This window comes from Embiotoca jacksoni, unplaced genomic scaffold, assembly GCF_022577435.1.
Source record: "Embiotoca jacksoni isolate LCO1_2020_lvr unplaced genomic scaffold, fEmbJac1.0.p SCAF_14, whole genome shotgun sequence".
In the NCBI taxonomy this organism is placed as follows: domain Eukaryota; kingdom Metazoa; phylum Chordata; class Actinopteri; family Embiotocidae; genus Embiotoca; species Embiotoca jacksoni.
The window spans coordinates 2,399,595-2,427,500 of record NW_027185274.1 but is presented as its reverse complement, the minus strand read 5'-3'; the positions used below and the strand labels follow the sequence as shown (position 1 = coordinate 2,427,500).

General features: G+C 42.9%; 1 protein-coding gene across 1 annotated transcript in view; it reads right to left on the bottom strand.

Moving 5' to 3' along the window:
- LOC138196877 (uncharacterized) overlaps positions 1-27,906 on the bottom strand; it is a 138,106-nt gene that overhangs the window by 70,267 nt on the left and 39,933 nt on the right. The window contains exon 3 of the mRNA XM_069147268.1: positions 5,899-6,068. Coding sequence (XP_069003369.1) covers positions 5,899-6,068 — 170 coding nt within the window. The remainder of the gene's footprint in view (positions 1-5,898; positions 6,069-27,906) is intronic.

The window sequence follows — 27,906 nt, the reverse complement described above, 5'->3', positions numbered from 1 at the left end:
TTGTTAAGGTTATAGAGTTGAGTGAAAGCTGAGATGTGGGCTGTTTAAAGGTGTAACAGCCTGAGTTAAATTCGCCATCAGAACACGGCTGAGCCGACGATGCAGCATTTCGGGAGTAAAAATACAGTGAACCGTATTTTGATTTATTCTTACTTTGGTACAGCATTAAACTGTGAATTAAATTTGGTAGATAGGGAGACATGACGTGATTTAAAGTACACTTAAAGAGCCATACTATTGCAGAACAACACTGCAAGGGTCCACTGACTCCACGTTACTACCTATCCTCACCAATAAAACCCACAGGATGCTATGCCAGCTAATGTTACCTTCTTATTTTTGTCTGTGTGCAAATGATTCATCATATCATAGTCCTCCTCTTTTAAAATCTCTATATTAATGATTTAGCAGTATTTTTGATATTCACGTTGAATAATAATGGAAACAATAAAAGCACAGAGAAACAACAGCTGGCTCTCATGTGTAAGGTGTTTGCAGAGAGAAAGCACAGCATATATTTTTGTATTTGCAAATTAGCTCAAAGCGAACTTCAGTGCAGTGTCATAAAACACGTCAGTGTTCATCCAAAAATTTAGTTTTTTTCATTGTTGTCAATTTGAAACTTTGTAGTTTCAGTTTCATTTTCGTCATGAAAAAATATCAATGAATATTTATTGTTGTAGATTTCTCTGATGAAATTAACGCAGGTGCATGGTCCTCGCCAAATAATTGTCATATAGCTTGAACAATATTGACATTTCAACACAGAAAGAACGCACTGACTGATGAGCCAAAGTGCTGGTGGTTAAACAATTCTGCCACTTGGCAGCAAATAGTCTGATTTAATGAACACTAGTAACAGATATATGTTTAACGCCGACTTAAACATTTTTATTTTAGCGCAATTTAATAAATAGTGGAACTTACTTTATGGTTAGTGATTAATTTCAAGTGGTAAAACTCAAGTTTTAGTCGTTATAAATTGTGAATAAATGGTGAAAGAGCTTACTTTATGTAGCCACCTCACCCTTTACCCCCCTCACCCTTCCTCCCCACCCCTCCATACTTTCCACTCATCTTGACCCTCTCTCTTCTCATCCTTTTAATCATTTTAATAGCACTCCTCATCTCCTTTAAGTCCAAACCCTTCCTATAACTTTCCACTCGCCCACTCTCTCAAGGATCCTTCCTCTCCTCACTCTCTCCTCCCCTCCTGGAGACTCCCCCTCTTCTCTCTCACCTTTCCTTCTGCCTAATGCAGTCGTCGTCTTTTCACTGTCGGGGAAGAGCGATGCCATTCATTTGCGCCGTAGACGAGCCACTTCAGACCGACGCTGACACCCACTCTGTTAAGAAGAGGAGGCAGGAAGGGAGAGAAAGAGCATGGGAACCGTTCGGCACTAGAAAAGTAAATTCAGAAGTGGAGGGGAGGGCCAACAGGCTGTCTACAGCAGCCACCTGAATCCAGTTGTAAAAATGATTTGCTCGCATGATTCTGAACAACTGATTTGCGACTGCAGAGGTGTTTGAAGGGGATTTACATTTTTTTAAATAATAGTCCTCAACCCTTGTTTTTACCTTCCTGATCACACCAGGCATTGTTCTTGTCTCTTTCACTACATGCAGTATCTCCCTGCTTCTCCATGACAACCCAAATTCTGCCTACTTACACACACACACACGCGCGCGCGCGCACACACACACACACACACACACACACACACACACACACACACACACACACGCACACACACACACACACACACACACACACACACACACACACACACCCCCCTCCATCCCTCTGGTCATATCTCCTTGTCTCCCATGGGTGCAGTGTAACACTATCTGCCTCAGCCACTCTCCGGTCCCAAGCAGACAGCTCGGTCTTCAGAGATTCCTCCCTCCCTCTCTCCACTGCTGCCATTTTCTCTCCACAGGGACCAGAAACTAAATATGACAGCTACACCAGAGAGACAGAAGAGAATGTCAAACTCCTCCAGCCCAAATGATGAAGCTTCTCTTCCCTGTCTGAGTCACACTGTGTGGACGAGTGGAAGACGCTGTGCCAGTTGGTGTATCGAGGAGGACTAAAACCATTTTGGCAACATAACGCTGAAACGGTTTCCATCTTAAAGTAATGCAACAAGCTTTAGAAACACCCATCGTTGTTTCTGGGCTGCATGTTTACGCTTGCAGGATCGGGGTGTATCTGACAGAAAAAGCTTACTCGCTAAGGTAATACCAATACTTTGGTTTATGAACAAATACCCGGAGAGCTGACGGTATTCTCATCAGTCTCAGCTTTCCATGATGTCCATTGCCAGTTAGCAAATGTTAACATGCTGACACGATAAGCTAAGATGGTAAACGCACCAGCTTAATATGAGCGTGTTGGCAGTTGTCACTGTGCATGGCATGTTAACTTAGCATTTAGCATGGATTTGTATGATAAACAGATGAGTTATTATTTTATTCTTCTCCTATATATTCTGTTTGGCTCATGTGGCAGTTTGTTTTAACCTCTGACCGTCTTTCTGCTTCTCTTTTTGGGGATATTTTTTTTTTTGCTTTCTCACAACATACAAAGCTTTCTACCATTTAAATGACAGCAAAGCAAGTACTACCATTATATGTACACATATTGTATCCTTAACATTGGGGGTGTAGTGCTGTTTGTTCAAGTACTGCCGAGCACCTGTGATGCGCATGTGTAGGAAGGCACACGTGCCTGGTTAAGTTGTGGCTCTTTCCTGAGGTTGTTTCCTATCACTTTAAGTTAATTAAATCAATGATACAATCCTGCCGTATTCAACAGTTGCGCTGGATAACTCAACTGAAGTGTTATTCTCTGGTTTGAGTCACAACAGCTTCCTGTCAATGTTTCAGAATAACAGCCGAGTTAGGAAGTCAAAGATTTCTGTTTACTGAAACCCTACAGGGCTTTTCATTTGAAACAAATATAGGAAGTGTTGAGTTTCTATTTATAGTGTAATGCAACGGAAGCGGCTCAAGACAACAGTGAACATTTTATTCCCTCACTCTGTGCCGCTTCATGGCGCTCCAGCAGCATCAAACATTGATGCTGCATCTGCAGGCCTGATATACACTCACAAATGAATTATGCTCATAAATGACATTATACATGTGTAGAGTATATATTAGGAATATTCCGTTTTCATTCCTCTTAATGCCTGAGAAGGTCAAACTGAACCTGGAATAACTCACTGCCACCAAACACCATTTATCAGTTTTAGCTGAAAACAGGAGGAGACGCTGTGGCCTCTGTCACCGTCCACAGGACCTCTCCATTTCCATTTGGGAAATCCCTCTTATCCCTTCTCTTCCCCCTCTTTGTCTCACTTTGTCATGCTTCCTGTCTTTCGCATCCTCTTTCTCCCAACCCCTCTCTCGCTCTCTCTCTCTCTGTTAATCTCATCATCTATCGTTTAGTTTTCCTCTGTCACCATTACTCCGCTAAGCTGCTCCCTTCCTGTGGAGCCAGCTCTGCTGCAACACAGAACGATTCACCAAGATATGACAGTTCTTACTCAATGCAACAAAAAAAGTCCAAAAAGGAGGAGAGGAGGGAGGGGTAGGGTCTAAACAGAATATTGTAGGAGGTACTTTGATTGCTCTTCTAATGCATTTTGCTGCTACTCTATTTCAAGCAGTGATGCCAGGCAGAAAATCCAGCCAAGTGGAAAAAGGGAGAATAAGATGGGAAGGAATGAAATACTACAGGTGGTACAAAATGACCACAGTGCTGAAGGTTCAGGTGTGTGTGTGCACATGTTCATTTAATAATATGTGTGTACTACTACTGCTACACAACGCATGTACAGGTTTAATAAGATCATAACTGATGCAGCGGAACTAGAGAGATTTTTTTTGTTTTGTTTCACACTTCTATCTTGTCCAAACAATGCAGCTCAAACACGAACAGTTCAGTCAGAGCCAAGTGGGACGTCACCCACTGATCTGTGAATTGCAAATTTTGCCTGTTACCATTTTTGTTTTTTGGAGCCAAAAAGGATCATATTTGGACAACAGTGTGGTGCTGGGGAGGAGAATTGGATGTCAATGTCACTGAGAACCTGAGGACGCTACACCCGCCCACCTGACTGCACCCCAGACATGTCAATCAAACCAGGCACACCCTCACACGTTCCTCTCTTTGAGGCCTAATATCTAATTAATTATGGAATTGTCTTCAGAAAGACCATCAGAAAACTGACCAGAAGGAGTACATTTACCAAATAACATTATAGTGACTTGTGGAATTTTTTTTTTTTTTTTAATTATTAATAAATTAATAAATCATTATTAAGCTTACACTTTTTGAATGGAAGTCTATTGGAGCCAAAGGTTTATTTGGAGACGGCCCCTGGTGGCCTTCAGTGGTATTGCACTTTAAGGCTCTTTCATATTTTAATAAAGGTTCTATGGATTTCAGGTGTACTGTATGCTAATAGCAACTGATGCTGACAGATATTGATGTTGTGAAATTCACCCTCTAGGGTTGAATGCTTGTATAAGTGGTTGTATATTGACACATGCCCTCCCAATCACACCCAACAATGCCTCTAACGACTTGTTGATTAATACATTGTTGACCAGTATAAAAAAGATTTAGAATGAGCATTTTTTTTTGGACATTTTCAACCATTGTAATAGAAAAAATAGTTCTGCAGATGAATCAATACAGAAGACTGTGAGGTGCAACCCTTTTTATGGAGTTCATTTTGAAATCGAAGGGTGTACGCGGCTGTGCCCGTTGGTGTGTATTCTTTTTGTGCGTTCTTGCATGCGTGTGAGCACATTGTGGGCAGACTGTCAATATTACATATTGGTGTCCTCTGGAATCCATGCACACTTCCTTTGTGCACATATGTGTGTCTGCGCGATCAGGCATACATCCGTAGCTCGTATCTTGCTGTGTGTGCGTGCGTGTGTGTGTGTGTGTGTGTGTGTGTGAGAGAGAGAGAGAGAGAACGAGAGAGAGAGGACGAGAGAGGGACACAGATTAGATCACAGAGCGCTGACGCACGGATGTCCTTCAGGTAACCAGATTTGTCACGTTGCCCAAGCGTGGCCATCAGGTGGCGATGCTAAGCGGCTCAGCCTTGCCACGGAGGCCACCGGGACGGTATCCCAGAAACACCCTGGGGAGGCCGGAGGGGGTGGGGCAGCAGATGGAGGGCAGGCAGCGCCACACTAATGACAAGACACTAATAACATGACAGCGCCACTGCGGTCGGTGTACGACATGCTATGAACGTGTAGCACGCCAGGCTAGCCAGATTATGCCAATCCACTAAAGCTATTAGAGAGGCGTCGGGCACGTATGCGATGTGTTTCCCGCGAGATAGAAACGGTGAAAAGAGGGAGCTGAGTGAATGAGGGGTGAACAGGGCAGCTGGGGGTTTAGAAGTGTGTGACAGAGCTGAAAGAGATTATGATGAATATTAGAAGCTGAATAGGAGAGGGATGACGAATGAGAGGCAGAATGTCATTCCGGTCTCCTCCAAAGGGTTCGGCTGATCTGCACTGGGTCACCACCGCAAACCAAAAAAAGCCCCTCAAACTTCTGATCCTCTGATTGAGCACTCGACCCTTTCTCCCTCACGAGTCCCTGATTAGACGAAAATTGTTGATTTATGGAGGATTTCTCCTCATCTTTCACTAATATTAATCCATTCCACTCCAGAGGTTGGCTATTAAGAAGCGGATCACGTTTTTTGGACTCGGATAAAAAAAAAATCCAATCTGGATCCAGCCTAGTACTCAACGTTTTCCAATTAATGATGACATACGACATTTTGAAAACGAGCTGTAGGAAATTGGGCCTGTATTTGTTGTGGCTTCGTGCCAAAGATGAAAACTGTGGAGCATTACCATAATGTAACAGGAAGTTAACAGATGAACCTGCAATGAATTCCAGGCAGCGAGGCGAAGGATGAGCTCTTCCCGGCCGTACGAGTTCTGTCCACACTTCCATAGGCCAACTCTCCACCCAATCTTTCCCCATCTCCAAGCCAAGAGTGAGCGAGGAGGGAAGGAGGCAGCTGATGGAAAAGAGAGGGGAGAAAAATGGCAGAGATAGACAGAGGTTGATTAAATTGGTTTTCAATTCTGGGTGTCTCTGTCTGAAGCCACTGCATTAATTTGCTCCATTACATATTTGAGAGCCAGTGAGTGTATTAAGAGCTGCTGTATATCATATGAGTGACTGCTCCAAGAGCTTGCTGCCAAAATAAGAGCCCCGAGTCCATCTATTGGAGCATTAACCGAAGTGACTCAGCACACCCGGGCCCGAATGGCTCTCATACTTGATGTGAGAGATTTTTTTGTTCGACGCAGTCGTCTTCACTCTTGCAGGGAGGTTGGCGTGATTCTGTCCACTGTGTCAAGCTTAACATGCGGATATGTCTGGGAGCAGGTGAGTCATGATGGAAATGTAATTGCAGGCGATTCAGCTTAGCAGCTTAGTCAAAGCTCTCTCTTTGCATGGAGATGGAATTGAAAAAAAAAAAAAAAAAAAAGCTGTAGTGAAGATTTCCTGGCTCAGCAGGAGAAAGATATTAATTACACTGCAGGTTGTTGGTTTGAGCACTCAGATCTACCTTTAATCTTCAGCTCCGGATGTGTGTCAGATTTATATTCCCTTTATCTTTCCTCCATTTCCAGTTCAAAGGGTCGGTAATAAAAATCATAAAAATGTTGTCAAGCTAATTTACGAGAAAATAATTTCACGTGTCTGCACACGAACGGCGGTGACTATTTACGAGATAAACACTGAGTTCAGTGGGTGAAAGGCACACTTACGCAGGTGTTTTCAATTAATTGTTGGGGGCCGGACCTCTAATGTGTCATATGTTTTAACCCTCCTGCTGTCCTCCCGTGAGGGTTTCTTTAACCCTCATGGCCTCCTTGTCACCAATGACCCCAAAAAAATGTAAAAATAAAATAGAACTTGGTTGAACACAGCTGCAGGTCAATTTGACCCGAGGACAGCGGGAGGGTTAAACAAAGTAAAAGCACAGGTGTTACAAATAACACCAACACGGGTTCTGTTCTCTTACGGTGTGTCATGTCTTTTAGAAAATGTAAGAGTTCTGACGTTGTGAATATAACACGAAGGGGCCGCTCATGTGGACTCTGAACACAGGAAATACGACCCGATCTGAACGCAGCCTTTCTCTCTCTCTCTCTCTCTCTCTCTCTCTCTCTCTCTCTCTCTCTCTCTCTCTCTCCCCTTTGTGTGCATCACCTGCAGCTGAACTTCATCTGATTGTCAGTGCAGCTGTAAATCAACCCAACAGAAGCGGAGCTTCTTGCCATTTTGCCACTGAGCTGTGTGTGTTGGGCTGCCTGCTTTGTTACAACTCCGTGTTTCTGATTGCTCTTTGGTACAACTCTGTTTTGCTCACCTATTGTCTTTATAGAGTGCTTTTGTTCAACTTTGAGGAAGCTTTGTAGGAGTATTTTATTTTCTCCTGTGTTTTCAGATCTTATTATTGTATTTTTGTTTTCTGTTGGGCAATTGAGCTTTTGTTCATCTTTGAGTAAGGTTTTTGGAGACCTTGACATACATTTTTGCTCCCATTTATGCACTTTAAATTTCTTTGTTGCTGCTTCTTTAAAATATATTTTTCTTTCAAAGTATTTTTAGCAGCCTTTTCTGGACATTTCCCTTTTGTTTCAAAGGTTTTGGGTCGACTAGTTATGTTACTTATGTCATGTTTCCCTCGATAATAAATTCAGGTTGTAACACAACGTCAACAGCGATTGGCTGTCCCCATAACAAAGATCATTGCAGATCAGCTCAAAGTTCACCAAATTAAAACGTTTGGCTCAGCTTTGCTATCAAACCATTGCAACACACCAAGTACACAATAAAGATGGAAGTCTTTACCGTAGATCTATGTCACATCAGACTGTTTGGCTTGTCTAAGCAGGAAAAGAAAAAGCATTGCTAATAACATGAATGGCTGCATTAGGTGAGTGTCAGTGTACTGTGCTGATCATTAACAAAATGAGTTTAAACCTGTGCTTTCTGCTGACATGTCTGCAGTGAAAAAGGGTTTTTTAAACCAATTAACTGCAAACCTCTCTTTACCTATCGTGCCGTTTTCCAAACCATGCCATCAGGTTTTAGGTTGATATGGTGAAGGTGTTGTGAAAACATTATTAGAACTTCCCCAATGAATTAAAGTATCTTCTATCAGTTGTAGATGGAATTAAATGGACATTATTGATATAAGAAATAACAGTCACAGACAATAAAAAAATAAAAATTCACTTAATTCAGTACACTCAAGTTGTTGCTACAGCGCTGCTTACCTTGTAATGGTAACTTTAGTAATTTTTTTCATATTCACCATTACTGAACCACTTCACTGACTTACTTATGACGTTACTTGCTACTGTTGTGGTCGCATTTCATTCAGTGGATGATGTCTGTAAAACCACTGAAAAGGATCATTTCAAATAAAATGTTTCCTATAACATTAAATATTCATGACTGAATAAATCATCACATTTGAACTTAAATAAAAGCACATCCTTACTTTATTTTACACAGTAAATCTCAGATATTCTGCTTTATCAATCTTCTAATGGTTTGGTTTGATCAGATTTGATTGACAGTGTCGGCAACAAGGAAACAACACACGCGGACATCAGCTTCTGATTCAAAAGCTGCTAAAACCTGATTGGTGCATGGAAGTGCTAGCCATCACGCTCCTCCAGTTTAGCTCCACCCACTTAAAACCAGTGTGAAGAACACAGAAAAATACAAATACCGAAATCTTTTATCTGAAGTAACCACTGCTTCAGCAGAAAATGTTCCATTTCATCCATCGTTTTCCTTCAAAGTACTTGATTCAACAGTATTTTAGGAAATGAAGGGAAACTCAATATACCATTATCTTGTAATTGCCACCTGCCACAAAAGATAACAACTCTTTGCTTTTTTTAAGCGCCAATGCTCAAAATTCACGTCGGAGTATTCTTTTCATTTACATTTTCAAATTAGTCTTTCTCCTTGACTGCAGCACGCCACAAATATGGAGTCACTTTGCCAAAGAAGTAAAGGAAACATATTTTTTCGCTGTGATAGATGACCTATCCTGAGCAAGCTCTAAGTTTCTCCAAGTTGATTTTCAATCTAGAAATGAATGGAAACCTGCGGCTGCCTGAAAGGAGGGAAATCAATCTAAAACCGTATTGTGTGTTTTGGAAAACAGTCAGCAAGAATGTAAAACACGGGAGATTTGTGCTTAATGGGCTGAAACATGTAAAAACATTGGCACAGTCCTGTTAAATCAGCACTTGGGTTAAAGACTTGCTGTTTATTAAAAGTAATAATAAATTACCAACATTTTGCCGGCTGATATACTGCAGGTTTTTTTCTATTTTAGCTTTTTTTTTAAGTTCTGGAAAGAATGCAACGGCTTGACTTCAAGACTAAGATGCTGTCCTCAAGGAACTCATAATGGATTAGAAAAATGTAAAAGTTACCGCAAAAATTTGAAAGCCTGATAATGATTGAATGAAAATGTAAATTAAGGTTGTGCACCATCCTAACCGCCTACACACACACACACGCACACACGCTCCCCCCACATACACCACCTTCAGTGTTTGTGCATATGAAAGGGATCCCGTCAGAGCTGTCACCACTCTTTCAGCAGCGCCATTCATCGCGTTTTTTTTCTCCATTTGAGGAGTGTGCAGGTGTTTACTGTAAGGAGGGGAAGAAAAGAAAAGATGGAAACAAACGTCAGTGGCCTCAATGCCTGGATAGCAGATGGAGAGGAGGACGGACACAGAGAGACCCAGCGGGAAGAGACGAAGTAAAATAAAGTAAGGGGAGAGAGAGAGAGAGAGAGAACAGGGTCAGGCCCGAGTAGAGCCTGAACCAAATATTGTCTTTCTATCAGCAAAAATCTGAACGGGAAAGATTGTGATCTCTGTGATGTTGCAGACCACCCATTAGGTGGAGGGAAACTTCCAGAAAAGGAGAAGTGCAGTGGAGGTTGGTTTTCATGACCTCCACTGTGATACAGCTACAACAGCGTGTGTGTGTGTGTGTGTGTGTGCGTGTGTGCGTGCGTGCGTGCGTGCGTGCGTGCGTGCGTGACAGAGAGAGGGAGGAGGGGACGGACAAATATGGAAATAATTGTATATTAGTAATGCAAGACAAATAAAAAGAAATGCAACATCCCAAATATAGCTTCAGGGGTTAAAGTAAACTGGATTCTGCATAAAAATATATGGAGAATAGAAGTTCACTGCAACTAACCAGCAGCATATCAGTAAGAAGCAGCCAATCAGAGAGCTTAAAATGTGTTTGTGTGTGATGCTCAGGTTAAAAAAGGCTCTGCTCGGTGCCACCCGATAAAACATTAGATGATCTAATCAGTTTGCGGAAGTCAAATCAGTGGATGAATACAGCATTGTTCTCCATAGCATGAGGATATTGTAGTAATTTTGTATATATTTATTCATGTTGATGATTTAATAAATACATTGAATCTAATAATAGTGCAATACTGAAACAATGCAGAAACATGACAACGATGCTCTGTGGAAGAGGTCCCGTTCATTCTAAGGCGGTAAAAACACACATTAGTGATCGTACACGACTGAAAACACAATTATGAATCTTGCATTTCTGCTATAAGACTGTACAATAGTTCACCTTTGACCAAATCTGCTCTCCATCTTTGACAGTAGATGCAGTAGACTCACTCTTCTGGCATCACCATAACAACGCCATGTTCAATCACCTTATTTGCACTTCTGCTGACTGTTGCAATGTGTTTAATTTAATTAAATTATATACTTTGTATATCTTTATATTTTACTACCTCCATTTTAATGATATCTATCTATCTATCTATCTATCTATCTATCTATCTATCTATCTATCTATCTATCTATCTATCATCTATCATCTATTTATCTATTTAAAAAGAAAATGTCAGACCTCATACAGATCAGTTTTCTGAATCAGGTGTGTGTGTGTGTGTGTGTGTGTGTGTGTGTGTGTGTGTGTGTGTGTGTGTGTGTGTGTGTGTGTGCAGGTCAGCTACATCGCTGCTGATATCATGCTGCATTTTCTTCATCCCTCTGCTCTTGTGTTGACAGTTAATCTTAATGTGTGGTATTATCAATTCACAATAAAAGGAAGAAGGAAACACACACACATTCATACGCTCACGTCTACCCTCGACGCACACTTCCTGTCCTCAACCACTCCCGGGATCAAGGGTCATACCCACAATCCCACAGGCAGTGTTTTGAATCATTGCGCTTCCTCCCTGGTGCAACGCTCAAACATCTTATCTGAAGCAGCAGCGGCGATAACCTCGAGTTGGACTACGAGACACACACAAACACATAGGAGGGCTACGGTAAAGTGTGTCAAAGCATATCTGTGTGTGTGTGTGTGTGTGTGTGTGTGTGTGTGTGTGTGTGTGTGTGTGTGTGTGTGTGTGTGTGTGTGTGTGTGTGTGTGTGTGTGTGTGCCCTCCTCCGTCGTTGTAAATCCCCCCCATCCGTCACATTAGCCTAATGAAAAGTAATAAGAGCGCTCCAAATGATCTACTCCCTGAGGTTGCCTCGGAGCTGTATGAAATAAGATAACATTAACCTGAGTTATATGGTCTGCCAACGGGAAGTGCCATAAGACACACACACACACACACACACACACACACACACACACACACACACACGTGACCACACACATGTAAACGCACATCCATCTTATCTAGTGTTTACTCTCCAACTGGGAGTCATGGTGTCACAGGGACACCATAAACTAGCATCGATATGAAACAATAATAAACACAATTCAAGAAAGAAACAGAGCAAATATACATGCAGTCTCCTCTTGGGTGCAGGGAGCTGTGTGTGTGTGTGTGTGTGTGTGTGTGTGTGTGTGTGTGTGTAGTGTGTGTGTGTGTAAGAATATGTGTGTTTTACTGGCTACCACATGTATTTTTATTGTTTCTCTGTTGAGTTTATTAGAGTTTGATATTTCTGACGTGTGGTTTCACGTAGACCAGACATGTGTGCGCTTAAACCCTACTGTGTGTTATTTTACACGTATTAGTACTTTTAATATGTCTGTGAGAAGAGGCGGAAAAAGCAGAACAAGGCCGACGGGAAGGACGGAGGAGATGGAAGATGGACGAGGCAGAGCTGCAGAGGTGAAGGACGGTGTAAATCTTCTGATGGCATGCTGAGAAAAAAAACTCAAAAAAAACACGGAGGGTGGAAAAAGGGAGAGTGCAACGGCAGATCATCACACATCATCTGTGATAGTGGTGTAATCAAAGGGAAGCTGCATGAAGAGGAAAATTAGCCCCTCACTTTGTGCAAGACACTTAGACACCAGGAGACACGCAGTAACATTTGTCACACATGATGGCGGAGAGGCAGAAAGACTCACGCGTGCAGTGATTATTTGAAAAAAAAAATACGGCTAATGGACTCAGTTCACGGTCAGTGTTTTTATGAGCTGAGCAGTAACCACATTCATGGGACCGTGTGCCAAATGAGTGATGACTTGTTGCTTTGCTCAGGAGTAAATATGAAGTCATCATTTACCAGTAGGTAATTATTTATTCAATTAGAGTGAAGAAATGTGCTCTTGTAAACAGGGTAATTTACTTGATTCAGTGACCTGTGGTGCAAGGAGGTTCAAATTTGAGCAGATTACATGCTTTTATCTGTAAATGTCAGTAAACTGGTCGAATCTTTCATAGATTATAATGGACACATTTTATATTCACAGTTTCAGGACGAAACTTCACCAAACCTGAGGTCAAGCAGTTATTAGTGCTCCTTTAAAGCTGACTCTGTGGCTCTGAAGGAGCTCGACGGAGTCTAGAACAAATAACCCACGAGGACGTTGTCAGAGGTTATCCCGTTTTTAACTGATGCTAACTGATGTTTTTTGGGAAAGTAAAGCAAGTTGTAATGTGAAACAACTGAGGCTGTTTTTGAATTGTCTGCTTGGTCCATTATATAATGTGCAATCCAGTGATTCAGGGACTGTTCCTGCTGCACATGAACGGAGCCGACCGCTGTAATGTGCACTGAGCCGGAGGAAGCAATACGCTTTGTCACCAAATATTGAAAGTTATGTTGCTTTACCAACATCAGCGCCTGTGTTTTATACGTTCTTGTGACCACTTTTATCTGCACATTGGCGATTTTACTATTGACCTGAAAGTTGTAACGAGAACACGCGTCAAATTCAGTGTCAAATTCTTGGGGAACAGAAATAATCCCGCAACGGTTGTGGTTTCAGCACATTTTCAACATGTTGTCATGTTGGAGAACCTGACTGCCATCGCACCACCGTTCAGGTTGCACTGAATGTTTATTCTGCCGTTCAAAACACGTTGCCCGACACATCTATAACTTTTTAGGGGTTTTTGTCGCCGATTCTGTTGCCAATTTTGGTTGCATTTAATTTAAATCTAACATTGTCTACATGTATCGAACCTGTCACATGAACTAATTAATTCATCCTCACATTAACACACAGAGTTCAGAACAACAGGTAAATACATGAGGGGAGAATCCATAGTGCTCCATAAAGGAGGAGGATGGAGAGAAGATTAGAGGAGGAAGAGGAGGAGGAATGTATCTGCACTCCAAACCACCTGGTGAAGACCTCTGCCAACAGATCCATCTCTCCCTCTCCCTCCCTTTCTCCCCCCCTCTCTCTCTATCTCTCCCTCTCCTCCCCTCCCTCCCTCTCTCTCTCTCTCTCCCGTGCTCTCTTTCTGTCTCGCTCTGACAGATTTATTAAGAGGCAAGGATCAAAACGAGTCCCCAGCTCCCTCCTCTCCTCATCCCTTACTTTCTCCTCTTCTTCATCACCTGACAGCGTCTCCTCCCTTCCCCACACTCGTTCGCTCTCTCTCTTTGTCCCATGGCCCGAGCCTATATTCTTGAGCCCTCCGAGAAAGTACGAGAAATAGGTGATGAGGAAGGAGATAAGGAGGAGGAGGAGATGGGAGTGGAGAGGAGGAATATCTTTTATTTCTGTCCCTGTCGTCTGCTTTAAAAGATTCTCTGACACACACGTGCCTTCTTTCCTTTTCCACGCATGAAGTTGTCTTTTTTTAATCTTTGAGCAGTGAGCTCTCAGCAAACTTTTGTAGGAGAATAAAAAGCATGTGCCACCATCAGTGGCGAGCACGGGCTTACTCAGGCAAATGTTATCTTTCCATTTGCCTCGCTGATGCTCCGTGCTACATTCAAAGCCGATGGCTCGTCAAGAAAACTACATCCAGCGCTGACAGTATTTTCCTCCCCGTCACTTTAGTCAAATAACAGTAACCGAATCAACAGCGAGGAATGTCAGAGAGAGACGGTGGAGAAAGCAGCAGTCGGACCACCCACATACAACCCATAACATTTCAAATATCCCATGAATCATCGTTAAATGGTAGTCGTAGACTGAGGTTCTTCAGCTGGGGACCATGATAAGGTACTTATCACCTAAAATTTCATATCCATATTTAAAATAGTCAGTCAGGGGTTTTGTTTATGAGAAATGTGTCTAATGGGTAGAATTTAAGCTGAATTCAAAAGGTCATACCACTGTGTTATTGTTTGTTGTTGTTGTTGTTTTGTATATACTGTATATCAATAAACTTTTTTTTTTTACAATTGTAGCATAAACTAATTAAAAGTGGTGGTTATATGCAAAGCTCTGAAAACCTTATGGTATCTATAAAGTGGTGTGTCCTCAAATGTATTTATTTATTTCAATAGCCTGCTATTATCAGGGTGAATTTATGTGTCTGTCCACACTTCAATGAGGATTGTTTCCAGTCGTTCCAACATCCTAATTGGGGATGACCTAATTTTGAAACTATTCGAGCGGTCTTTAATCAATCGCCTTTGACCACCACTTCTGTATGTCAGGGGTTTCCAACCAGTACCCGGTAGCTCGTGAGCTACTGGTTGTGTGTGTTGAGTATCAATTTGTTAATGTTACAAAGGAAGCTTAATCAGCTGGTTTGATGGAGCTCAGCTATGTAAATAAATTTTGCTTTTATTTTGTCAAAGAAGTTATCAGAGGAAAAAAGGTTGGAGACCCTTGCTGTATGTTCGAACTACCTCACACCATCACACTCATCCACCGCCCAATTAGCAACCAATCAGGGAAAAAAGGTGGAGCTAGTATTTCAAATCTGTTCTAGTCAATATTTTTTATACTAACAATGCATCAAAATGACTGTGTAACGTGACATGGGTCACTTACGAGTAGTAATAATAACACGACCTTGCAGTTTCCGCTCTCTGCAGTTTTACAGTTTGGATTCACTGTCGCTGTTCCCATCAGCATGAAAAAAAGTACCTGCTCAGCACCAAAAGTCAAAACGGCAAAGTGGAAACCAGCTGGTGAATATTTTGGAGCGTTAGGCAGCTTAAGGGCCAGATATTTCCTTCAGGAGTTGGTGGAGAACAAAAAAAGAGCTAAAAGAGAGTAAATATTAGACTTACAGTACATTCATCAGGTGGGCAGAAACATATGAATGGTTCTGTACAAAAGCTGATCTTGTTCTGTATCTGCTGGATTTATAAATAAGTAACTGTTTTCTAGGTTTTAAGACACCATCTAAACAACTTCAAGAGTGCATGAGAAATGTTTCATTAGTTTGTTTTTGTAATGATTTTAAAAAGTACCTATAACTTGATAGAAAGTATTGGACAAAATCAAAGTGATGACAGTTATTTGAGTTTCAGTATAAACCAAAGTAAATCTTTATTCACAAAGTATTTATAAGAAATTCTATCATTCATATGCTGAACTGTATGAACTACACACTGATAACATGTTATTCAAGCATGCACAATATAAAACCCTGTTTAATGACATGATACGTAGTGTATAGTTTACACTGGCAATTCTCTTCTGTCATTTGTCCAAAACCTTATGGGAATATTTCAAAAACTATCTGCCAAATATATTCACAGTATGAAATAAAGATTTATATGAAGCTGAAGAAGCAGTTAACTGTATTCCCCAAATAAAAGGGTGATGACAGACTTTTGATACGTTTACTCACGACAGAACTCCTGTGAACCTAAAGCCGTGTGGGCTGCAGGGTTCTACTAGATCACTTAGAAAGAAAAAAGAAAAGAAAAATGTCCTCCAATGATGTTGAAAGGAATGAGACAGAGATGCCAGCAGGGAAAAAAAAAAAAAAAAAAAGAAGAGAGGCAAAGAGGGATGAAGACAGGGAGAGACTAGAGACCGGGCTTCCTCCATTACCCCCCTGGCCTCTCTGTCTGGCAGTACGCGAGCTGCAACAGTGGATGGACTCGGCCAGTCACCTATCAAAGCCCGTCTAATGAATAGTCCTCTAATCCCCTCATTGAGATACAGAGAGCAGGCTCGCCCGCTAATGCTCTCAGACGGAGATGCGCTCTTTCTCTCCCTCTCTCTCACACACAATCGCACACATGAACAAGAATTATGCAAAAAAAAACACACACTAAGGTGCACACACAGCCACACAGACACACACACACACACACACACAATGGAAAGGAAACACACAGGGCACCTACACTACATTCACATGCAAACAGCAGTGTTTTTAGAATACCATGCAGGTGCCATGGCCTCTCTCACACACACACACGCTTGCACGCACGCACGCACGCACACACACACACACACACACACAGCAGCAGCACAATACAACTTAACAATATTCTGCCTTTGTATTCAACCGTAAGCCGCCTTAATTATTCCCGAGCAGAGTGGATTTCAAAGAGGGAAGACAAGAGGCCCTCGTTGTTTTGGAATCGGTTTAACGTGTTTGCTTTATTCCCGGCTTGTTTATGAGCTGGCTCGCTGAGTGAGAAATATGAAGTCATTATGTTCAGATTGATTGGAGAGACTTAGAGTAGCTATATCCTGCATTCTCTTACACCCCGCAAATCACTCATGCACTTGTGTTTTGACGGATTCTGCTTTCTCTAGCTTTTTTTTTTTTTTTTTTTTCCTTTTGATACGTGTTGTATATTCAGCCAAACATGAAATAAACACACCCATCTCACCTTTCACTCTCTTTCTATTCTGTCTCTTTTTGTCGTTCTTTCATCCTGGCTGTGTGTTCAGGCCAGATATCAAATGAACACAGAGACAAAGCACTCTCCCACTATACACACACACACACACACACACACACACACACACACACACACACACACACACACACACACACACACACAGGTCCCCATCAGCAGCACCTGGCCATGGAGAATACACCTTGAAAGGGGGGAGAAAAGTATCGGTCACTTCAGCTGTGGTGGACATCAGATTTGTTTGTGAGTCACCTGTTTTCACTCTGAAATCCTCATAAAACACTGCTGGAGGTGTGTGTGTGTGTGTGTGTGTGTGTGTGTGTGTGTGTGTGTGTGTGTGTGTGTGTGTGTGTGTGTGTGTGTGTGTGTGTGTGTGTGAGGGGGAGCAGCAGTGTAAAATGTCAGCCAGCAACCAGGTAGCCAGACATGGACTGAAAGTGGAAGACAACACAGCTGGGAAGCAAAAGGAGAGAGAGGAAGAGGAGGAGGAGGAGGAGGAGGAGGAGGATGACTGGACGGATGATGCTCATGAAGAGGAAGGGAAAGTGCAGAGAGGTGAGAGCTGGACGGGGAAGATTAGCAGCAGGTGATACAGACAGGAACGAAAGGAATGGCAGATATGAAAAAGAGAGACAGAAAAATGTTCTATTTACGCTCCACAACAGTGACCTCGAGGGGGTCCGGGGACCTGAGCTCTTTATTTATACTGGCACAAACCCTCCCGCATTATCATGTGATGAATATTTATTTATATATATATTTTTCTGGATTTGTTCTACTCGGAAGGGGTCCTGTTTGGGTTGGCCTGGCTCCGACTCGACCATCTGGTTGTCCTCAGGTCGGTTCTGAAGGGATCGGACATGAGTCTAGAACCGCAAGTTCAGAAAAAAACAGGACCAGGAACATTTCTCTGATCCATAATTCATGCTGGCTAGCGCTGAGCCCGCGGATGCTAGGCGGGAGAGTGAGCTGTAAAGCTGTGCGGGGTTCAGCTACACGGCTGGAGGCGGGTGATGACAAAACACGGCAAGAATTTTTCGGGAAACGATTGCCTGAAATGGCAGAAGAACTTGTCTTTTCACCTTTCGCAGCATCGTGTCGGTGACTCATTGAGCTGCTGCCAGATCTCCAGGAAAGACTGTTTATTACAGCTCTTCTCCGATGACCCGTATGAGCTGTATGGCTCCGAGCAACTGAGGGAAACCAGGAGAAAGTCAAATGATTCATCTGAGCATCTCACTCGTCCTTTTTTATTCTGTCAGATGGTGAGTGATTGCAACAGGAACATTAATTTTTGTGGCAAAATAGTTGCAATATTTCACATTTCTGCCACAAATTTCCATTTTCTTGTGTCATTTTTCATTCATTTATTCATCCAACAGGACTTTCCTTCGCTTAGAGCGAGTCTGCTTGAGCACGTTACATCTGGCATTGTTAGGAGCTGCACTTGTAATCTTTTAAGTAAATGATGCGTGAAAGTGCATCTGTTAAAGTTAACATCCATCATTGTGAAGAACAACTGGTTTCAGTAGTTCAAATACACCTTGGAGCAGCTCCAGTTCATCCATATGCATATTACTATACATTTAAAGAGTAATAGAGTGTGAGATCTACAAAGCATCCAACAAGGATGTGCACTGATGACGGATAAATGAGATTCCAACAATGGAAATATTCAGAAAATGTCAAAGGACTACTCTGATCATTTTGTTGGGGGAGTGGGAGAAATGATAGCAACAGTCCAAGTAATCCTGACTTGCATGTGGCTCCAGGCAGCTGGGAAAATTGGGAATAGCTACGAACATTACACTTCTCAGCTGAAAGCGTTCGCAAACACGCGCCAGAAAATGCGCTCGATTTCTGTAGTCAGAACACAGAAAAGTGACAAACAGCCTCATCTTCATCCATACAAACCAACGCAGGGATGAAATGGAGCTCAGGGGGTCAATACAACATGCCCCCAAAATTTATACACGTTACGATATACTGCTATTTTTAACATTTAGCACAGCTCGCAAACTACGTAGGCTAGGCTGACGAAGTCGGGCTAATTTCGAAGCAAGTAAATTTCTCCCTTTCGCCACAAACGCTGCCATGTCAAGTGACGTCAAACCTACTTTTCGGACCTCTCAAAAACCTCCCACGTCCCTAGTGGCATATATTAAGTTCAACAGCCACTCAGGTGTATTTTCCCACTTCATCAGCTGAGATAACATTATCAGAGATCACTGAAGAGTTTATACAAAGGATGCGCAGCTCTCGTCACGAGTTGTAAACAGACAGAAATTTAGTTGGGTGATCTGGTTGCAGATCTGTATCCAAATAATTATGTATGAGTTGAAGCCGAATACAAAGCATGGGTGAGCTCAAAATTAGCTGAGACCAAAAAAAAAAAAAAAATTGTGTACCAGGCTGTAAACATGTTTATTTCGGCTGTAAAGTTGAGCATTTTAAAATGGGGTGGGGTCTATGGTGGGGTCAGCCTCTAGTGGCCATTCAAGGAATTGCAGTTTTTTTAGCACTTCTGCATTGGCTTCATTTTTTAGCCCTGAAGGTTACTGCATGGGAAAAAAAAAAAAAAAAAAAAATGCTTTCTGGGTGAGTGAGCACCATGTGGGCAGGCACAGAGGTTGTAGCGACACCGTTTGGCTTCATTGCTAACATCATCCTACAGTCCAGCTTTGTTTCTTGGGGCTTGGAAGAGACAATAGCCTCCAGTTTCTTGAAGCAGGTATTTCAAGTGTGAGACAGGTTGGTCCCAGGTGCTCAAAACACTCAAAGAAGAGCACTGTTAGGTTTGAACTGGCTCAAGAACATGTCAAACACGACCACTTTGGCAGACAGGAAGATAAATTACAAAGAATATGAATAAAAACAGAATACTCGTTGATAAAATATCAGCAATCAGTGCTGCATTCACTGATAGACCCGTGCATTTTTCCTAAGTATGAACAGATGACCTGCCATATGTTTCAGCTTTGTGCACCTCACCACACAAACATGCAACTCATTAATCATGATCTTATATTTCAGTGTTTGCTTGTTCTTCTGAGACCGTGTGGAGAGAAACGCGTCAAACAGATGATTTGAATGAGGAGTCGTCCCGAAGAAGAACAGGTGAGGGGAGAGAGAGAGAGAGAGACGATTCTCCGACTGCTTCGCCGCTGCGTTATCTCCTGCAATGGAAGGTCAATGCTGCGGGGTCAGATGTGTTAACAACGTGATCAATGCTTATCACAGACAGAAAGATCAATACAGATGAATGAGAGTGGCGTTAGTCAGAGCCTTTGGCTTACAGTTGAACCACACGGCTTTGGGAGTCTTGTCACCTATCACATCATAGACTGGATGTTGGCTATAGGCTGATGTGTAGCAGCCGTGCTTTGTCTAATTACTCTAAAGGGGGTTCAGTTGCATTGTTGCTATTATTATGCAACGAGAGAACGTGCCAAATAGTCAGGTGAGAGCTAAAATCACACGAGGGGTGTGCGGATCTTACACAAGGTTCAGCCAAACGTGAAACTCCTGAAATCATTAGCAAAACATTTGATGTTCAGGATGTTGGCACACCTACAGTATGAATCTCTAAAATCTTTCAAATCTCAAAGCGCAGACATGATGCAATAGTTTTAAACTTTTTAAGGATATTGGTATCTCCCATTCACCTCGTCTGGAACACCATTTAGAAATCAGAATAAAAAATAAATTTCGTCGTAATAGGTTTGGCCTGATGAGCTATCATCCGCTGCAGATGGTTGACAGTCATCTCAATGGGAGGGCGGCATCATGGAGGCTTTCCGCCATCAGCGATGGACAATGGCCCCATCAGCATCAAGTAAATAAACAGGCACGCACAAACAGAAAAGAACAAGGAGGGAGGAGTCGAACCAACAGGCACTTAAAAATATGAGACATCCTAGCTCGCTGCAGCTTTATTTTAATATTCCGTCAGGAATAGGAAGTCATGACGTGTAAATATCTGAAAAGGTTGTAATTCACAACCTGAACCGTCAGACACAACTCAATCACGGAGGAGAGGAGGCTTTGGTGAAACAAGCGTCAGATAGACAGCTTGTGTTTTTATTCAGTAAACAGCAGCTTTACAACCACCAGTTCAGTTTCCAAGTACTTCTGTCCTGTTTTGTACAGTTCCCCGTGTTTGGCACAATCACGCAGGTTTCTTTAAAATGCTAAGAAGCTCTGGCACTGCCGATGTCATCGTCCGTCACAACGATTCACTGCAGACATTGTAATATACTAGTTTAGTAGACATCGCCCAACCCTGCTTTATAACTCAAGAACTTGCTTGAATGATGATGCTGTTGGATTTATTCAATGTCACAGTGATTCATTGATGGTCGTCTGCACATATATCAGTAGATTTAGAATTGGGAGCTGCGAACAGCTCATTTGGCTTTCTTTTACTGGAGCCAGGTTGCAGGTTGAAGGCAGCAGCCAACTAACTTGTTGTCCAAGAAATATGACTGAGACAAAGAATATTAATTGGAGTGACAATTTCCATTCCTTTTGTAGTATGATCAGTATATCTTTTTCCAATACCACCAGTTTAACAGAGCACTGCTGTGCAAAACACGCCAGTCCTCCCCGACTGAGGACCACAGTTCAACGACAGACAGTTTTCCTCTCTGCTAGAAATGCCAGACCTTCTCTGGGAGTCTGTAAAGAAACCCTGCCTCGCTGTAAAGCGCTGTGACGTCGCCACTGACCCAATTCTTGCAACGAACCCGCGAGCAGCATCGCGCTGCTGTATCTGCATATTTAACAGGAGGGAGCAGGAGGGAGAGGGTGGGAGAAAAGAAGGGGGAAAGAAACTCGATGCCCTTTTCTCAAAGCTTAAATTTAAACACATGACTATGAATTTTCGGCCGCCGTAAATTAGGGCAGAAGATGAACCTCAAAGTGAGTCCTCCTCCTCTTCCTCTGTGTGTGACGAGCCCCGTGTGTGCAGTCACGGCGGGGGGAAGAACCAGAGGATGGATACGCTGTCAGGGAAAGACGTTCACTCATCACAGAACCAAAGACCCGCAGACAAATTTAAGGGAAGCTGCTGGCATAATGGTACCGTTGTGAGACAAGACTGGGTCCTTGTTCACTGAGAGCTGTGTTTTATTGCTCTGCGAGTCTGTGTGTTTGCCCACATGCATGCAAGAGTTCTGTTTGTATAACATCTACATGCATTTTGATTTGGAAGCATGAGAAAGTCAAGCTTTGTGCGAGTGTTCATCGGTGCATTTGTGCGCGTTTGAGAGTTTCTGTTTGAGAAAACAACCAAGTGACAGCCACCGGCGGAGTCGGAGAAAGAGTGTGATTCTGTTTGACGTGCTGAAATCCAGTCTCATCCCCGGCTGTCTGTTTGAGAGCAGCAGACAGAGATACGGACGGAGAGGAAAGATAAGTAGAGCGTAAATGTTCCTTTACCACGCCATATATTCTGGGCTATCGCTGCACATTTCATCCCTCTCCGTCTCCTCTATCTTGACACACACCATACCCCAGGCCTGGGAGGTACAGGACATGGAGCTCCCAGACATATTGAGCAAATTAAGCTTCGTTAAAGATGAAATGTTGCAGTTGAAGATGCTATCAGGTCTGTGAACTCAAGTCAGGAATCACTTTGGAGACCGTGAGAGGCCTGTTTGTGGTTTCACTATGCAAAGAACTAGAGTGTTTTATGGGATGACTCCAGTAAAAATGAGTCTGTGATAAGATCATTTTGTTTAAAGTCCTTCTTAAGTGGTCCATTTTCCTACAAAAAAAAAAAACGTGTTACTACTGATGTTTCGCTCCTAAAGACATGAAAAGACAAAAGCTCTGACACATTTAAATAATAATGGCACATGATACTGCCAAGCTACGAACTATTTTGAGTTTTCAACCACCTCTCACTGCCTTCATCAGAAAAAGGAAGTGACTCAAGTCACATGACCAAAAGACAAAGTAATTGTTCCTTCTGTGAGACACGCTTCGCTTTCATGCCAGGAGAAAGATGATCAATGACATCTCCTGCTAAGTTTCAACCAGATATCTGTTAGCCTAGCTCAGGATAAAGACAGAAAGGACTCTTGTTTAATAAATGCAACAAAAATCAAACTGTAAGGTGACAAGTTGTGGTTTTGCAGGGTTGTTATGTGTCCGACTATTTGTTGGCCGGGAGAAGTGGCTTCCTGGCATGTTGTCAGGCAACCAGCGAAGGAAGTCACCGCTTCCTGCCAAGAAATTGTCTCAAAAAAGATTCATGTGAAAAGCACGGCGCTGTACAAAAAAAAAACCCTCAACTTGTCAAACAGAAAATGTTGTTTAGTGCGTGCTTATAGGCAGATTCTGATTCACGCTAAAGTTAGTTAACCTGCTGCAGCACCAAATTTACCGTACAAACATGAGGTATCGATGATCTCGTCCAAACCTCCAGTTTCCAAACTGTCTAATTAGTCCTTTTAAAACATATTTTCACGGAAGACGTCAGATGCTACCGCTGTGGGCAGCTTTTCGTTGGTGAAATGAGTGCTGGGAACAAACATCAGTTGTCGGTGAAGACCAGATCAAAAACCGGTTACAGCTTCGAAGGGGTCGAAATCATCTGGCAGGGGTCGGCGGGCCGACACAGGAGAATCAGGACTCCTACTCAAGTCAGACCTGACATCAAAAACTAAAATATTTGAGCTAAAACAAAGGTTTGATTCTCCTAAAAACGACCGCTGCATGAGCTTCGAATGAGCAACTAAGTGGATTCTGATTAAATTTACACCACTGAAACCGTTTAATTCAAAAATGGAAGGAGCCTCCATCACTTTGAAAACGGACTGGATTTTTTTTTAATAAAAGACCAATTTGTGGATGTAACACATCAATCAAACCCTCTCACTGCGTAGTTGAACTTAAAACATCTTTAAAAATCCAACGTTTCCATTCGCTGCGACACTTTAATCAATTAAACCGGCGCCATTCTGTTTGGCCGCCATGGTTACGTAACTACACCCGACAACCTGTTCCAAGACGGAGCAGAAATAACAACCAATTAAAGAAGTCAATGATGTGTCTTGCTTTCGCCTCCAACAACCTGCTCCTCCCATGTGTTGTGGCTTTCCTGACACTTGGGCAGAGCTCCATCGCTCTTCCTGTGCGGACCTGTCTCTCATTACGAGCAGCCGAGACGTTTGTGATGCATTAGGGAGTCAGCATGTCGCACCGTGGCCTCGAACCAACTCCCCGACTTAGAAACGTGGGTTACATATGGACCTAAGTGGGTGTGAAAGAGAATGTTAATCAGTTGAATGCTTTTGTCTGCCTCTGGGTGGAGTTTTATGCGTGTGTGTGCGTACATGAGATACACGCAGGAGCTTCCATGTGTTGCTGCGCTCAGCGGGGGGGGGGGGGGGGGGGGGGTGGACATGTCAGGACGCTCTCAGGACGCCGGCAGCTGGGGGAGGCCGACTGCGCAGCTGGCTCAGGGGTAGGTCGCAGACGGCCAAGCGCGCAACCGGACGGATCCGTTTCACAAAATCCTCCTGTGCGGTGAACCAGGACGTCCGCTTCCATCACTTCTGACCACAGTCATTCTTTCAGAGGACACTGTGTGCGAGCTCACTGTAAGTGCGAGTCGTAGAGGCGACACCAGAGAGGAAAAAAAAAAAAAGAAAAGAAGCCTGGAAATGCTCCAGGTTTACAAAGCAAGCGCCATTGTATAGTTTCTGGGCTGCAGTGCAAGTGTTTGTGTTTCTCATTTGAGTCTGGTTTGCGGCGGAGGGCTGAGTCAGATGGGAAACACTGGATACTCCCCCTTCGCCTCGGCACTTGTCTCGTAAATCCAGCATCCCCCTGTCATTCTCCTTCTCCTTTAGCTCTCCCATTTGTGACATTTAGTCCCCTCGCTGTGCTGCCCGCTCATTATTATTTCTTCCTCTTTGCTTTTGGCTTTGTTTCTCAACTTCTCCCCCACTCGTCCTCTCTCTCTCTCTCTCTCTCTCTCTCTCTCAGTCTCACAGTATCGCCCTCGTCCTCAACACCCTCGTCTCTCCCGTCTCTCTAGCAGCGTTACTCATCCACTTCCCTGGAGTTTCCCTCTGCCAGGCTGTCTGACAAAACACTTAAGATACTTTAGGAAATAATTAACACCCTGCGAAGCTCTAAGAAACAAAGCTATTCGTTGCTTTAGACGTGTTTGTGAGGAGAGAATTAAACTCAAACGCGCCTGGTTGTGACAGAAGCTACACACTTACATGTGGCATATTTATCCCTTTCACAACGTCAGGTGAAAACACCAGCAATTCTCTCCATCTGCCTTTTCAAGTTTCTTTAAAGAGAAACGGAAATCAAAAGGGTTTTTTTGGGTTTTTTTTTTACAAAGAAATCAAAGTATATGTGTTTAAGTTGTGCGCTTATTTAGTGCAACACACAAGCAACCGACTGCGACGTCACCTGTTGGTTTTGGAACCGCCGTCCTGAAACTTTTGAGTTTAGATTTTGTGACCATGTTTGGACGAGCTGGGGAGCAGCGAGCAGTGAATCTGACACCACGGCCCACCCGCCTGCAGAGAAACCCCTGACTGCACCAAAGACCTGTCAATCAAACAGACATGCCCCCCAAACATACTGCTTTATGAGGCCAAAATCAAATTAATGACATTATTTTGAGATGAACCGACAGAGAACTAATGAGAAAGAGTGACTTTGGGAAATGACACCATTATGACTCGTGGGGAAAAAAAAAAAAGATTTTGTATTTCTTGAGAGAAGTTGAGTGGGACAAAACAAAAAACATGACGTCCAAGCAGGAATGACGAAGCCGTGTTTACCAGCTTCCACTTTCCAATAGAAAGCTTGTGAGGTCAGCTTGGAAGCTAGTAGTCAGGAGGGCACCAGGAAAATATGACTGTGGACTTGCTGGCATTTTTAAATAGTAAAGTCTGCTTGAAGAAGGAGCTACAATTCTAGCTACTTAAGGTGCCACATTATGTCACACAGAAACAATATTAAAACACGGACAATAGATATAAAGAAAAAAACATGTAACAAAAATGAAGTCAATCAAAACCTGCATTGCTTTAACGAGCAGTTGTCATTCGCCCCTTTTCAAACTGCTTTCATATATGCATCTAAATTTACCTCTAATTTCAAAACCTTTAGCCGAAACTATGGAATTGAAAATTCACAAATAGACAGGATCCAGGCTCTGAAGACGATCACTCTTTTAATGTTAAAAAAAAAAAAAAAACTTTAAATAAATTCAATAATCCAAAACAGAACCAAAGGAGAAGGAGTTTCATGGAAAAGTTAGTGGTTGGTCATTAAGCACGCACATAAATGACTCATTGATGTTTCTGTCTGGACTATACGAGGATAAAAAAAAAAAAAAAAGTCACTTAAATGGCTCTAAAAGTGTCCACGTCCAGTGAGAAAGCGGTTAAGTTAGCAACACAGATGGCGGTGCGGATCGGTCAGCCGCTGCAACTGAAAACACACTCGGAGGATGAATCTTAAGATGCTGCTCCCTAAAAAAACAAAAAACAAAAACAGTTTTATCAAAACCCGGTCATTTCGACCCGTTTCCTGCATTTTCATTCCGACTCATTAGTTAGAGTTAAAGTGTGCAGGGACCAACTCCTGATAATTACAGAGAGACAGCAAGCGGCTTTGTGCAGCTCTACTTTGGCCATTCAGTCCAACACAACCGTGACGGGCAGTCGGGCCATTCACCGAGCGCTCAGAAGGCCCGCATTCATGCATGGCCCCTTACAATTACACACACACACACACACACACACACACACACACACACACACACACACACACACACACACACACACGTGCACACACACACAAACAAACATCCACACATGCGGATATACAGATACTATCTCAAAATATGGTATGTGTGGACTCAATTTTACCCGAATTCCCTCAACATAGACACACATAGGAACCTGCCCTGCCGCGCCTCTCTTGCGCACACTTCACTTTCACTTGCATATAAACACACATGAAACAAGAGACACCGGTGACTCAATCAACAAAAAAGAAACACCCGCACACATTTCCAGAGGCCCTCAAACGCAGCCCCTTTTTCCCCTTGTTTTGTCTGCAGTGCAGCTAAGTAGAATTTGCGCTAAAATAACTTCAAAGGCTCTGAAGGAGGGGCCACTCCGAGGAGTATGGGTAATTAGGACTGTGGAAGAGACAAGAGACAGAGACGGAGAGAGAAGGATCCTCTCAGCCACAATGGATGAATGGGAGGAGAGACGGTTTTGGGGAGAAAACGACTAAAGCTGGGGGGGGGGGGGAAGAAAGTGGGAGCACTTCATGATAACACTCGAACACACGCGTCGACACCGACACATGCACAGATCGGTGGTGTGATATCTGGACACACACACACACACACACACACACACACACACACACACACACACACACACACACACACACACACACACACACTCAAAGTGCTCCTAATGGCAACAGTGCAAACAGCAGCGTGTTTTTCAGCCGGCCATCACAAGAGCCCTCGCCACCAGCTAATGCATCGCTATTTATAGGCCGTAAACAACACTAAACACGTCGAGGTCGTCTCTGATCACCACCTGTACAAACAGAATCTGACTACAACAACGACATTAAACTCAGCGCCTTTTAAAATGTGCGCTTATACCTCCCCATGAAATCCCAGCTAACAGAGGAGTTACTGCCTTTAAGGAGTGTATGCCTAAAAATACAGTCAGCGCCTCGGTAAACAATGAAATGAAACGGGAAAAT